The sequence below is a fragment of the Chiloscyllium plagiosum genome, chromosome 8 (genome assembly GCF_004010195.1).
Source record: "Chiloscyllium plagiosum isolate BGI_BamShark_2017 chromosome 8, ASM401019v2, whole genome shotgun sequence".
NCBI classification, from domain to species: domain Eukaryota; kingdom Metazoa; phylum Chordata; class Chondrichthyes; order Orectolobiformes; family Hemiscylliidae; genus Chiloscyllium; species Chiloscyllium plagiosum.
Genome location: NC_057717.1, coordinates 103,903,844 through 103,919,463, shown reverse-complemented (window position 1 = coordinate 103,919,463; position 15,620 = coordinate 103,903,844). Strand labels below are relative to the sequence as shown.

The following is a 15,620-nucleotide window of genomic DNA, read 5'->3' as shown; positions in this document are numbered from 1 at the left end:
GGTGTGTGTGGGTAGTGTCACTCACCCTCCCCAGCCCCAGGTCCTGGTCCCGGCCTGAGCCTGAACCCGAGGCCGCCCTCTCGCTCCGTTTCCAAGACTCCCGCCCGCCGCCTCCCCTTCACGCACCCCGTCCCGCGCATGCGTCTCCCGCGGTCACCCATTGGCGCAGGCGAACCACTAGCCATTCACAGGCTCGTTCGTGACCGCCGCCCCCGTTGCACGCCGGGAAATGTAGTCTCCGGGATACTCAGGCCTACAACACCCAGTGGGCACCTTCCCCTTGCATGCCGGGAAATGTAGTCTCAGGTACACTCCGGCCTACAACTCCCAGTGAGCTCCTCCCCCTTGCACGCCGGGAAATGTAGTCTGTGGACTGCTCCGGACTACAACCCCCAGGGCGCTTCCAGATAGCACACCTGGAGCAGGGTACCTGCAATTCATTTAGGTGTGTGTTTCAGTCCCACTGCAATCGGGAACTCCATAGGGTACAACTGATATTATTTAATCAATTTAAACACACGTCTACGCTCCTGGGATATAAAATAAAATTACTTTTTTTTGTATTTATGTAACAACTTTAAAGTCGTAAGATGCTTTAGCAAAATGCTATTGAGCAAGAGTTGATAGCAAGCCACCCACATAAGGAAAGTGGCCAAAGATAAATTGGTGGGGCTTTAATGCATTGGACCCTCCTGGTGCCTCAAATATATATAAATATAATCTTGTACACTTAAGAATGTCCTTTGGTTTGCTTGCTGGATACAGTCAAACTCCAACGTTTGTTTGAAAGAAAAATCAGAAGTCACTGGAAAAACTGTGCAGGTCTGGCAGCATTTGTGAAGAGAAATCAAAGTTAGTGTTTCAGGTTCCATGACAGCCTCAGAGTAAATGGAACACCTTTTAGAATGGAGATAAGGAGAAGTGTCTTCAGCCAGAGAGTGGTGAATTTATCGAAATCATCACCACAAAAGGCTGTGGAGGCCAGGTCATTGAGTATGTTTAAGACTGAGATAGATATGTTCTTGAATATCAAATGAATCAAGAGTTACAGGGAGAAAGCAGGAGAATAGGGTTGAGAAACGTATCAGCCATGATTGAATGGCCTCATTTCTGCTCCTATGTCTTATGGACCCTACCTCAGAACTGACAATGTTTGTTTGTTTCATCCTATGCTACTGTACAGAACTGAACTGCTTTGGTGACTATGTATCTACATAAAGATATTTTTATGAATAAAGTATATTTTTGAAATTAGAAAGAATTTCCTGCCTTTTCCGTCATAACTCTTGATTCCCTTCCTGATTAAAAAATATCTGTCGATCACAACCATGAATATACTGAATGACCCAGCCTCGACAATCATCCGTGGTAAAAATGTCCACAGATTTACAACCCTCTGAGAGGAAATACCTTCTCATAGAGTCATAGAGATGTACAGCACAGAAACAGACCCTTCAGTCCAACCCTTCCATACCGACCAGATATCCCAACCCAATCTAACCCATCTCTGTCCTGACTGTGTGGTCCCTTATTCTGAGATGATCTCACTGAATGGTGGAGCAGGCTTGATGGACTGAATGGCCTACCTTTGCTCCTACAGCTTATGGTCTTCATTACCATTCCCTGCACTTCTTCCAGAGTGACTGATGAGCATTCAAACAACGAGACTGAAATATTTCGATTGGGACACGTTTTTTCTCCTTAGCCAGTTAAGCCACCAATAAATGTCAAAACATTTGAGGCACGATTGCTTCCAAGTCTTTATTTCACTGACTTTGGTTTAGAGATTTTCTCTTTTAAGGCGAGGTTTGGTGAGATGCTGTAACTGAGATGCACAGAGTCAGAAACTGCTTGGACCTGTTTCTCCACTGATTCGAATGCTGCCGAAAAGCAGAGTGAGAGCAGCAAATAAAGTAAAAAAGCAAAATACTGAATCTAGAATATGTAACCAATGAAGCTGGATGAACAACAGGATTGACAGCTTGTGTTCAGAACTCAGTTTCAAAAAGTTACGGAAACTTTGTGGGACTGAGAAATGTTGGCATTGCTCTACAGCACAACCCCATGGCCATAACAAGGAGCTGCATCCTCACAAATCAATTGAATTACAACCAGCATAACCTGCATTTATGTAGCACCCTCAGTCTGTTCATGGCCCCCAGGAGCCCTCATCTTTATATTAGCCTCCTTCATCGTCTTCATAAGAGATTCAACTTTGTTAGTAAACCATGGTTCACTCGCTCAACCACCTCCTCCCTGTCTGACAGTAGCTGTTCCTTGAGGAGAAAGTGAGGGCTGCAGATGCTGGAAATCAGAGCTGAAAATGTGTTGCTGGAAAAGCGCAGCAGGTCAGGCAGCATCTAAGGAACAGGAGAATCGATGTTTCGGGCATAAGCCCTTCTTCAGGAATGAGGAAAGTGTGTCCAGCAGGCTAAGATAAAAGGTAGGGAGGAGGGACTTGGGGGAGGGGCTTTGGAAATGCGATAGGTGGAGGGAGGTCAAGGTGAGGGTGATAGGCCAGAGTGGGGTGGGGCAGAGAGGTCAGGAAGAAGATTGCAGATTAAGAAGGCGGTGCTGAGTTCGAGGGATTTGACTGAGACAAGGTGGGGGGAGGGGAAATGAGGAAATTGGAGAAATCTGAGTTCATCCCTTGTGGTTGGAGGGTTCCCAGGCAGAAGATGAGCCGCTCTTCCTCCAACCGTCGTGTTGCCATGGTCTGGCGATGGAGGAGTCCAAGGACCTGCATGTCCTTGGTGGAGTGGGAGGGGGAGTCGAAGTGTTGAGCCATGGGGTGGTTGGGTTGGTTGGTCCGGGTGTCCCAGAGGTGTTCTCTGAAACGTTCTGCAAGTAGGCGGCCTGTCTCCCCAATATAGAGGAGGCCAACAGCAATGTTATCATGCAAAGTTTCCCACTGAGGGAGATGTTTGGGTGTACTTTAGATGGGTCAGGTTTTGTTCAATGTGTGCAGGAAGGTTTCCTGACACAGTATGTAGATAGGTCAACAAGATGCAAAGCCACATTGGATTTGGTACTAGCTAATAAACCAGGCCAGGTTTTGGATTTGAAGGTAGGTGAACACTTTGGTGATAATGACCACAATTCGGTTACATTTGCTTTAGTGATGGAAAGGCATAGGTATATACCGCAGGGCAAGAATTATAGCTGGTGGAATGGCAATTATGTTGGGATTTGGCAAAATTTAGGATGTATAGGAGAGGGAATGAAACTGCAGAGGTTGGGCATAATTGAAATGTGGAACTTGTTCAAGGAACAGCTACTGCGTGACCTTGATAAGTATGTACCTGTCAGGCAGGGAGGAAGTGGTCAAGCAAGTGAACCATGGTTTACTAATGAAGTTGAATTTCTTGTCAAGAGGAAGAAGGAGGCTAATGTAAAGATGAAGGCTCCTGGTGCCCTTTAACAGACTGAGAGTGCTACATAAATGCAGATTATGCTAGTTGTGATTCAATTGGTTTGCAGTGATGCAGCTCCTTGTTATGGCCATGGGGTTGTGCTGTATAGCAATCCCTACATTTCTCAGTTCTACAAGGTTTTCAGTAACTTTTTGAAACTGAGTTCAGAACACAAGCTGTTAATCCTCTTGCTCATCCAGCATTTCACTGTCATTTTCAGCTTCTTTTGTTACATTCAGTTAGAGCACTTGACAGTTACAAGTTAGTCAGGAAGGACCTAAAGAGGGAACTAAGAAGAGCTAGGAGGGAATATGATAAGTCTTTGGCAGGTAGGATCACAGAAAACCCTAAAGCTTTCTATCGGTACGTCAGAAATAAAAGAATGACTAGAGTAAGATTAGGGCCAATCAAGGACATTAGTGGGAAGTTTTGCATGGAGTCCGAAAAGAGAAGAGAGGCGCTAAATGAATATTTTTCATCAGTATTCACACAGGAGAAAGATAATGTTGTTGAGGAGAATACTGAGATACAGGCTACTAGGCTATTAGACGGGATTGAGTTTTATAAAGAGGAGGTGTTCGCAATTCTGGAAAGTGTGAAAATAGGTAAAATCTCCTGGGCCAGATGGGATTTATCCTAGGATTCTCTGGGAAGCAAGGGAGGAGATTGCAGAGCGTTTGGCTTTGATCTTTATGTTGTCATTGTCTACAGGAATAGTGCCAGAAGACTGGAGGATAGCAAATGTTGTCCCCTTGATCAAAAAGGGGAATAGAGACACCCTGGTAATTATAGACCAGTGAGCTTTACTTCGGTTGTGGGAACAGTGTTGGAAATGATTATAAGAGCGAGAATTTATAATCATCTGGAAAGGAATAATTTGATTAGGGATAGTCAACACGGTTTTGTAAAGGGTGGATTGTGCCTCACAAACCTTATTGAGTCTCACAAACCTTATTGAGTTATTTGAGAAGGTGACCAAACAGGTGGATGAGGGTAAAGTGGTTGATGTGGTGTATGTGGATTTCAATAAGGCGTTTGATAAGGTTCCCCACAGTAGGCTATTGCAGAAAATATGGAAGCATGGAATTGAGGATGATTTAACGGTTTGGATCAGAACTTGGCTCGTTGAAAGAAGACAGAGGATGGTGGTTGATGGGAAATGTTCATCCTGGAGTTCAGTTACTAGTGATGTACCGCAAGGATCTGTTTTGGCGTCACTGCTGTTTTTCATTTTTATAAATGACCTGGATGAGGGCATAGAAGGATGGGTTAGTAAATTTGAGGATGACACTAAGGTCAGTAGAGTTGTCAGTAGTGTTGAAGGATGTTGCAGGTTACAGAGGGACATAGATAAGCTGCAGAGCTGGGCTGAGAGGTGTCAAGTGAAGTTTAATGTGGAAAAGTGTGAGGTGATTCACTTTGGAAGGAATAGCAGGAATACATAATACTGGGCTAATGGTAAGATTCTTGGTAGTGTGGAGGAGCAGAGAGATCTCAGTGTCCAGGTACATAGATCCCTGAAAGTTGTTACCCAGGTTGATAGGGTTGTTAAGAAGGTATACAGTGTGTTAGTTTTTATTGGTAGAGGGATTAAGTTTCAGAGCCATGAGGTCATGTTGCAGCTGTACAAAACTCTGGTGCGGTCGCACTTGGAGTATTGTGTACAGTTCTGGTCACCGCATTATAGGAAGGATGTGGAAGCATCGGAAAGGGTTCAGAGGAGATTTACTAGGATGTTGCCTGGTATAGAGGGAAGGTCTTATGAGGAAAGGCTGAGTGATTTGAGGCTTTTTTTTAAGAGAGAAAATTAAGTAGTGACTTAATAGAGACATACAAGATGATCAGAGGGTTAGATAGGGTGGACAGTGAGAGCCTTTTTCCTCGGATGGTAATGGCTAGTATGAGGGGACACAGCTTTAAATTGAAGGGTGATAGATATAGGACAGATGTCAGAGGTAGTTTCTTTACTCAGAGAATACACTGCCTGCAACAGTAGTAGACTCACCAACTTTAAGCACATTTAAATGGTCATTGGATAAACACATGGATGATAATGGAATAATGTAGGGTAGATTGGTTTCACAGGTTGACGCAACATCGAGGGCTGAAGGATCTGTATGCCATTGTAATGTTCTATGTTCTATGTTCTAAAAGCTTTGACCAAAGAGGTTGGGTTTTAAGGAATATCTTAAGGGAGGCAAACGAAAAGCAGAGAGGTTCAAGGGGAGAGAATTGTGGAGCTTAGGGCCCAGCTGCCAAGAAATCTGAGGGAGTTGAGGAGAACAGAATTGGAAAAAAGGAATGATCTTGGAGGGTTGAAGGAAGTTAATGATGAGAAGGGGGAGAGGGATCTGAAGGTAATAAATGGACATTAAATGTTGACCCAGCCAGTGATGCCCACATCCCATGAGTGAACCAAAAAAAATCAAAGCTTTGACTATTTGAATAATTACAGAATATCGGTGAGATCATGCCTCGTTACAGATTTGGCCACTTTAATTGAAGGGTGGATGATAATGTTCCCGCAAAACAACGCAACCGCTCAGAAGATCCCTGCACAGAGGATCAGGCTTATCTTCCAATTCTGGAAACTATTGCTGAACACTGACCTCAGAGGCTGGGAAAGTTAAAGGGAACGTTAGTGGGTTTACTTAATAACGAGAAGGGTCGCTAGGCTGATTCGCGGGAAGAGAGAAAGGCTGAGCAGCTTGCGTTATCACTCGTCAAGAGCTTAAAAGCATTTTATTAGAACATTGTTATTTCTGAGAGGGCTTGAGAGGGTGGGTGCTGAAAGGATGTTCCCCTTGTGGAGAAATCTAGAACAAGGCAACATCACTTCAGGAGAAATGATCTCCTGTATAAAATGGAAGTGAAGAGGAATTTCTTCCCTCATTAGGCTTATTGAATATATTCGAGGCTGATTTAGGTCCAAGATTTGATCTACTAGAGTAATGGAGAGCTGACAGGTAAACAGATTCAATGCCACAATAGGATGAGCTTTGATGTTATCGAGTGTTGGCACAGATTCGATGGGCTGAATGGTCTACTCCAGTCTCTGATTTTCCAACGTGCCCATCAAGGGGTGATTAGTCCTTGGGTGTGGTCTTATTTAGAGGCTTGTAATTGGCTGCTTCAGGTTGCCTGAAGCAACGACGGTGAGGTCACACACATCCTCCACTTGGATTGGTGTTTTTGGTTCATTTGTGGGATGCCAGCATCGCTGGCTGGGCCAATATTTATCACCCGCCCCTAATTGCTCAGGAGCAGACAGTGGTGAGCTGCCTTCTTGAACCTCACCAGTCTTTGGGGCGGGGAGATACACCCACGATATTGTCAGGAATGTAGTTTCAGGGATTTGGACCCAGCAACACTGAAGGAACAACGACTCACTTCCAAGTCAGAGTGGTGACTGGCTTGGAGGGGAGCTTGCAGATGGTGGTGTTCCTATGTATCTGCTGCCCTCGTCCTTCTAGACAGAAGTGGTCATGGGAGTGGAATGAAATCTTTGAGGACAATTTTATGGCTTTGTGTGGGCTACGTATAATGATTTTGAACAGTTTCTGAATAGGGAAAGGCTTCAGAAATCTGAAGCACAAAGGGACTTGCGAGTCCTTGTTCAGGACTCTCCTCAGGTTAACGTGCAAGTTCACTTGGCAGTTAGGAAGGCAAATGCAATGTTAGCATTCATATCAAGAAGCCTAGAATACAAGAGCTGATGCTGTATAAGACTCTGATCAAATTGCATTTGGAATATTTGGAATACCTATGGGAAGATGTGTTGGCATTGGAGAGGATCCAGAGGAGGTTTGCAAGAACGATCATGGGAATTAAGGGCTTGTCATATGAGGAGTGATTGAGGTGTCTGGGTCTGTACTCGCTGGATAGAGTGGATGTGGAGAAGATGTTTCTACCAGCAGGAGAGACTAGGACCCCTGGGCACAGCCTCAGGGTGAAGGGGCGACCCTTTAGAACTGAGGTGAGGGGGAATTTCTTCAGCCAGAGGGTGGTAACTGTGTGGAACTCATTGCTGCACAGGGCTGTGGAGGTCAAGTCATTGAGGATATTTAAGCCTGAGATAGTAAGGGGGTCAAAGGTTATGGGAAGAAAGCGGGAGAACGGGGGTTGAGAAACATCTCAGCCATGATGGGAAGGCAGAATAGACCTGATGGGCCAAATGGGCTAATTCTGCTCCTATATCTTACTGTCTTATGGTTTCAGTTCAGTACTTATAGTAGACATTGGGCCTGTTGAAAACCCTGCTAATGGGTCCAAATAAACATCAACCAGCCTTAAAATGTTGTCTGAAGTGCTTTAGCATTTTGAAGAGACGTCATTGGATACAATTGTATCGCAATCTGATGAAGTAAAAATTTGTAGATGAGAAGTAAAGTTCAAGTCAATGATCCACAGGATTTCAGGTCAAACAGCTGATAAAGGGGGAGGAGAGGTTACTGCCTGTCTCAGGAGTCGGAGCCATGTCAGTCCACGTACAGATTCAGTGCTGCTCCCTGCTCCTCTGGTGGCTTTACCCTGTCCTCGGCTCTGTCAGAGGTGAGTACCGTGCCCTGCTGCGGTTCTGAAAGCTTTTCCTGTGGGCTTTGAGACGGACTGCTCTGTGGATGAACAGCAAGTGGCAGTGCTCCAGGGAGGGAGGGAGCCGGACGGATTCAAACACAAGGCCGGAGCCGGAGCCGGAGCCGGAGCCCATGGGTTTAAGGTGATCTTCGCCCTGTGCTGGGTGGCTGTGTTAACATTCCATTGAGGGACAGTGCTTAACTCAGGGAGTCATTACCCTGTTAGCGCCGGTGACAATGTTGTTCATGACACTTGCAACACTACAGGAGCGTGTTGAGTTATACTTTTAATGTCAAACCATTGCTTGTTATTCTGTTACTTTCTCTAACTCTCTCATTGTTTGATCTTTCCTTCCAGCACCAGACTATCACCTCGATAATGTCTTAAGCATCATCGAGGAGTTGGAAGGCCTCGCCCCAGCGTTGACTATTCTCGATGTGGCCACTGGCCTAGGGGGACTGCGGACCTCTGACCAGGATTACCGCCATCTTCTTCTCGGTGATGGCTCAGCCCCTCCCGCTTCTCTGCCACCTCTCTCCGAAGACCAGCTGTCTTTTATGAGAGACGTCATGAACCACAGAGCCAGCCCTCCAGCTGAGCGCGGTGTGGTCCTCACTCCGGACGGGACCACCATCGCTTTGGCCAACCTGATGGCGGGGATAGAAGCTGGACTGAGAAGGAAGAAGGACTGCTCTTGGCCGGACGTAGCTGGGGACGCCCCGATTGATAATCTTTACGCTCTGACGTTAGCCAAAGATCTCGGCTTAGCAATCGTGGCCCATCACTCAAACAGCAGCCAGGTGTTACTGGGACCCAATGGCTGCTGGGACAATGTGATTTCTCCTCAGGTTTTCACTGGGCTGGGTCCCTTGTCTCTCGCCACAGATGCTGTGATGAATGGAGGCATGGATGGCTTCATCCTGGGACACCTTCTAACTCAGTTCCAAGGCCCACCATTGCCCAAGCTCAGTGCTGTGCTGAGGGATTACTATGGCGAGACCCAGGGGCAGATAGGCCTCAAGGCCAATGCACGGCGAAAGAACTTTCAGTCAAAGGTTGACCTCAATTCTTTTACCAATCAGGTTATAAGTGCAGTTTATCTATATGACTACATCAGGAATGATTCAATTCTCCAACACCTCAATGACAGCATCCTTAGAAGAATTTCTGAGCAAGGAGTTAAACAGTTTCATCATCACTATCTTGGTAAGTACACTGTTGAACTGACTGGTGCTCCTATCAAAAACACACCTAAACTATGGCAGGCAAGTTATGTCCAAAACACCCTCTGTTTTGTTGCAGATTTCTTAGGGACACTGTCAATGACGGAATATTTATTCTAATTAGATAAAGGTACCATAGTCTGACCAGACCATAGGCTGTTCCCTCATTAGAGAGAGACACTTGAAGTAGTTTAACCTGAGAGTTACCACACCTCAGGCGAGAGGAGATGTTGGGAAGGAGAGTTTTTTGTGGTAACCTCAGCCAGTGATGGGGATTGAACCCATGCTGTTGGTGACATTCTGCATCGGAAAGCAGCCCATCCAGCCAACTGAGCTCACCATGAACAGATTTTTATAAAGCATTTCAATGTAAATGTGAACAATTCATTCACATATAATTTTTCTTCTAAACGTTACACTGATACTTTGTTTGTGACAATTAAGGAATGGTATCATTATCTCCCTTCAGCACCCAGGGTCACTTCAGCTGAATAAGCTACCCCTGTAATGCCAATGTGACAGCTGTATTGTTTACATCTGCTCAAATGGCTTCATTGCCCAGTCACTGGCAAGGAAAGGGTACTATCCTGCTAGGTAGAGACTTCCCAATCCCATCTTCCCACTGACAGGACGAAGTTAAACAGTGTAATTTATAAAATCATGAAGGGCATGGATAGGGTGAATGGGTAAGGTATTTTCCTTGCGTCAGGGAGTCCAGAACTAGAGGGCATAGGTTTAGGGTGAGAGGGGAAAGATATACAAGGGACCGAAGGGGCAACTTTTTCACACAGAAGGTGGTTCGTGTATGGGATGAGCTGCCTGAGGAAATGGTGGAGGCTGGTACGATTGCAACATTTAAAAGGCATCTGGATGGGTATATGAATAGGAAGGGTTTGGAGGGATATGGGCCGGGTGTTGGCAAATGGGACTAGATTAGGTTAGGATATCTGGTCGGCATGGACGAGTTGGGGTCTGCTTCTGTGCTGAACTGCTCAATGATTCTATGAATCTATGATTGTTTTAAAAATTGAGAATGGCAGAAACAATTGCTCTACATTTTGAAAGCAAACTACCAGCACTTATCATATGTGATGTTCACACTGTTGCTTGATTAACTAATGGGGGAAGGTTTCTGCGGGTGAACTGGAACCAGGGATTAAGTTTCGACTGACAACTAGTCTGTGGAGTAGTGACCAGTTGCTAATAAAATGGAGCCTTTCTACCTACCAACAACTACGTGATTGGCTCCCAGGTAGCTGAACAGGTTGTGGGAGTGAACAATATAGCCAGAGACTTTTGGACTTTTGAAAGAGGAAATGGTGCCCTTTATCATTGAGTCAGAGAGATGTACAGCACAGAAACAGACCCTTCGGTCAACTCATCCATGCCGACCAGATATTCTAAATTAAATAGTCCCATTTGCCAGCACTTGGCCCATATCCCTTTAAACCTTTCCTATTCCTGTACCCATCCAGATGCCTTTTCAATGTGGTAATTGTACCAGCCTCTATCACTTCCTCTGGCAGCTCATTCCATACACACACTACCCTCTGTGTGAAAAAGTTGCCCCCTAGGTCCCGTTTAAACCTTTCCCCCTCTCATCCTAAACTTATGCCCTCAAGTTCTGGACTCTCCGACCCAAGGAAAATACCTTATCTATTCACCTTATCCATGTCTATTTACCCTATCCGTGCCCCTCATGATGTTATAAACCTCTATAAGGTCACCCCTCAGCCTCCGACGCTCCAGGGAAAACAGGCCCAGCCTGGTCAGCCTCTCCCTCCAACCCTGGAAGATCCTTGTAAATCTTTTCTGAACACTTTCAAGTTTCACAACATCCTTCGAATAGGAAGGAGACCAGAATTGCACAGAATATTCCAAAAGTGACTGAACCAATGTCCTGTACAGCCGCAACATGACCTCCCAACTCCTGTACTCAATGCACTAACAGATAAAGGAAAACATACTAAACGCCTTCTTCACTATCCTTTCTGTTTCTGTTTCTCACTGAGTTATTGGTAACTGCAGCTTTATTTTGTTATTGTTGCAGAATGTCCCGCCATTATTCCTCGGTGCCTGTGGGCTGCCAGACCGTACAAAGGGTCTCCGGTGATGCTCGCGCTTCCCCTGCACTTTGTCTATATCCACCACACCTACGTGCCCAGCCAGCCCTGCACCACCTTCCGCCATTGTGCAGCGAACATGAGGAGCATGCAACGCTTCCACCAGGATGTTCGTCAATGGGACGACATCGGCTACAAGTAAAGGAACCCAACTCCGTGAGCTCTCCCGAGTGCAGACCAGAGCGACAGGCCATTCGGCCCAACTCGTCCCTGCCCATCCTCGCACTGCCTCCTCACTTTACCCCATCAGTGTAGCCCTCTGGAGTTTTCTCCATCATCTGTTTGTCCGGCTGGGACTCAAACACACCCAGTTATCGATCAAGCTTCTAACACAGTTCATCTTTCAAAACCTGAGTTCCATTTTGTAAAGAAGTGATACTCCAGGTATCTGGTTGGTCTAAAAGGGCGCTAGGGAGTTTGGAGTGGAGGACAGGCTGGAATGAAGAGGCCATGAGATGGAAGCTGGACATTGTCCATTGCCCATTGTGAGCAGGGGCAGCAGGAGCTGATGGTCCCATGGCTAGAATTCCCACCCCCACCAAAACAACTCCCATCATTGAAATTATTCCATGGAGTACTCTCCTGGATATCGGTCTGTGAGATCTCTCACTCTGTTTGGGTCCACTGGGACCCCTTTGCCAGTTTGAGTCCGCATACCGGCAGTAACTACAATGGCTTGCCAGCCCGACTCTGAAGAAAATGTGAACTGTTTGGCCGAGGCTTGGCTTTGTTTTGGTGTCTTGCTGTGGGCTGACCTCAGTTCAGGATATGTCTTGAGTGAGGATGTGCAATTGCTTTCACTCATGGGTGTTTCCCCAGCTCAGTTAGACTGGTGAGGGTGTCCACTTCCATCGGAATACACTGCAACTTATATACTCCACTTGCTGCACTTTCCAACGATAAACCCAGTTCTGGTGCCTGTTTGAAGTCCAGTTGGGCTTCAGTTAGTCGACCCTTTGGCAAGGTTACATCATTACTCCCACATTCCAAACGGTCACTCAGACCTCATTAAGGGTTAAACCAAACTCACATGCCTCTGCCTGCCTTAACCGAGTCAAAAATCCCAGTACGGATTCCCCTAGTTCACAAATGTCCAATTAAAACCAATAGCATCTCAGAATTAGAGGAGGCTTTGGATCATTATATTCCGTAATTAAACCCATTAACTCTAGAAAGCTTTTAGTATCTGGTGCCTCAGGGACATGCTTCTAGTTAGGCTCTTAATAACTGGAAAAGCTGCAGGTCCACACGCTGTGAGAATTACTTGTTACTTTTCATCTGCTCAATGTCATTCCCCCACAATAAAATATCACAATATTTCCACACGCTGGGCCCGGACTTCAACAGCAGGATCGAATGAGTCAAACTTCCCAAATAACAGCACAATGTCAGAAATGCTTATCCCAACTCAAAGGCGACTGTTGTGAGTGAGTTTCTTCAGGAACGTGCTCTACTCTCGTCGCCACTGAACTAACTCCACCAAGGCCGGTATCCCATCACCAATTGACCTTTTACTTTACACACCTTGACACTGATCCAGCTGCCTCAGAGCCAGCTGTCGGAGCGAACAGAACCTCTGACATTCCTGTTTATATCTATCAGCCAGGGCTCCCTGATTGAACTAGGTTAACAGGGAACACATATTCTCTGAGGTCCACCTGGCAATCACTAAAAGTCAGGGGCTGCCATTTTAAGATGGAGATGGGGGGAAATTTTATCTGAGGCTGCTGATTCTTTGGAATTCTCTTCATGAAGAGGTAATGGAAGTGGAGTCCTTGAATACTTTTACAGCTGAGGTAGATGTATTCATGATAAGCAAGAGAGGCAAGAGGCAGTAAGAGATAAATCAGGAATGCAGATTTGAGGTTACAATCAGATCAGCTACCATCTTATCAAATGGGAGAGCAGGTTTGATAGACTGAATGGCTTCATTGGTTGTTCTTTTCAGTGGATTCTTTCGTAAATCTACATCCTTTTTAAATTGCTTAAAGAATCAATCACAGCTCATGAGGGGAATAATCGATATTTTATGATCAACCTGTTCAGAGATGGATTCATACAACACAGAAACAGGCCCTTCGGTCCAACCAGTCCACACCGAACATAATCCCAAACTAAACTAGTTCCCACCTGTCTCCTCCTGGCCCATATCCCTCCAAACCTTTCCTGTTCATCTACTTATCCAGATGTCTTTAAATGCTGTAACTGTACCTGCATCCACCACTTCCTCTGGCAGTTCAATCAACATGTGGGATACGTTATGTGCCAAAGAAGTTTCCACTCTGTACTTTTTAATTCTTCCACTCCCACCTTAAAAATATGCCCTCTCAATTTGAGCTCCCCCCCCACCGAGGGAAAAGACCCTGGTCATTCACCCTATCTGTGCCCCTCATGATTTTATAAACCCCAACCTCCTCAACCTTTTACACTCCAAAGGAAAAATGTTCCAGCCTGTCCCTATAACTCAAACTCTCCATTCACAGCAACATCCTCATGTTAATACACACCTCTGGAATAGGTGAGCCCTGAAACTAGGTCTCCTGGCTCAGAGGCAGGGATGCTACCATTACAACCACAAGACCCTTTGCATCCTTTTTATAACATGGAAAAACATGCAAACCTGTTGTGTTCTGGGTACCATCCTTTAATAGGCAGGTAGAGACGATGGAGAGGTGGTTTACTGGGACAACATTATGAAAGGGCGATGAGGGCAAAATTGCGTGGGTGCTGGAAATCTGTAATTACAAACAGAAAACGCTGGAGAAATTCAGCAAGTCTGGCAGCATTTGTGAAGAGAGGAACAGAGTTAACATTCCAAATCCGGTATGGCGCTGCTTATGAACTAGACAAGGGAATGAATGAGGGAGTTCTGTTGTCGGGGAAGCTGGGATTGTTCTCCTTTGAGCAGAGAAGGTCATGGGACAGCACAGTAGAAGGTTCTAAAGGGGTTTGAGACACCAAGTAGGAGGAGAATATGTCCTCTGGACAGTGGGTTGCTAGGTTACAGGTATAACATGATTGGTGGAAGAACTGGAGGGGAACTGAGCAAATAGGTTGCCACACAAGTGCTTATTCAAATTCAGATTGCATTATGCAAAAGGATGTTGAAAAGGTGTGATGTGCAGTGTTGGACTGGGGTGGGCAAAGTCAAAAATCACACAACTTGCGGTTTCAAAAAAACCTGTTGGGCTATAACCTGGCGTCGTGTCTCGGAGAGGCCTCCTTTTCTACACAGGGGGCAATTGTAAAATTGTGTACAGGTTATGAGTGGGAGCAGAACCTCTCAGACCTGCCCTGTCCTTCCATCAGCTCATAGCTAATCTGATTACTCCACATTCCCACTAACAAAGGAAGTGATTGACTAAAGCAAGGAAGTTCATACTGAAGCATTAATTTGTGATTAACATGAAGCACACTGGAGAGGAATTGCAAGTGTGTCATCACAACCCCAGATTAAAAACCCTGAGCATTCAGGACTACTTGAAGCCTATTTTCAGAAGCATGAAGTGATAATGACAATATGATCTGTTTCTGTCAATGTTCAGTTATGTAAGGGCATTAGGACCCTGGAGTGACCTTGTGATGATGTCATGGAGCTGTGCCTCACTATTTATAAATAGTGCAGTGTGGGTGGAGTTACTAGAACAAGATGTACTTTTCTCAACAGTGCATGGACATGCACACACACAGAACACAACCTCGTCCATACCTAACAGAACTATAAGTCAGAGTCTGGTATATTTATGATGTCTAAGTTTGAAGAGAATTTTTTGGCTACATCTTCTCCTTGATCCTGAACTCAAACTCATTGTAAGGCATTGACATGATAAAAGGGGGTCAGGGATGGCTACTGGCCAAGGGTGTAGTGCAGGGGAATACGGATATGTTAATGGTGGTGGTATAAGTGATGATCTAATGCCGGCATTGGCAGAAATCAGCAGAGCGGAGAGAGTAATGTGAAATGGAGACTTGAAGAGCACTGTGCTAGAGAGCTATATTCAGTATGAGGATATCTTTGTGTAAGTCAAGGTCTTAGAAAGAGTTAGGGATTGCAGAGCTGTTGTGGAGACAAAGAAGGCCATTTGGCCGATTGTGATTGCACTGGGTTCTGTTCCCCACTGTCAGGCTCCTCCATTTTCTCGATCAGTGGTGCTGGAAGAGCACAGCAGTTCAGGCAGCATCCAAGGAGCAGCAAAATCGACGTTTCAGGCAAAAGGCCTTCATCAGGAATAAAGGCAGAGAGCCTGAAGCGTGGAGAGATAAGCTAGAGGGGGGTGGGGGTGGGG

The 15,620-nt window shown here is 45.6% G+C and overlaps 1 protein-coding gene across 2 annotated transcripts in view; it reads left to right on the top strand.

The window, feature by feature from the left end:
- The first annotated feature begins 7,855 nt into the window (after positions 1-7,855).
- LOC122552274 (N-acetylmuramoyl-L-alanine amidase-like) overlaps positions 7,856-15,620 on the top strand; it is a 13,654-nt gene continuing 5,889 nt past the window's right edge. Inside the window, exons 1-3 of one of the 2 annotated variants that reach the window (XM_043694968.1) lie at positions 7,856-7,964; positions 8,352-9,194; positions 11,262-11,472. In XM_043694968.1, coding sequence (XP_043550903.1) covers positions 7,889-7,964; positions 8,352-9,194; positions 11,262-11,472 — 1,130 coding nt within the window. In that variant the 5' untranslated portion in view covers positions 7,856-7,888. Of the gene's footprint in view, positions 7,965-8,345; positions 9,195-11,261; positions 11,473-15,620 lie in introns of both variants that reach the window. The other variant, XM_043694967.1, reaches the window with a different exon arrangement.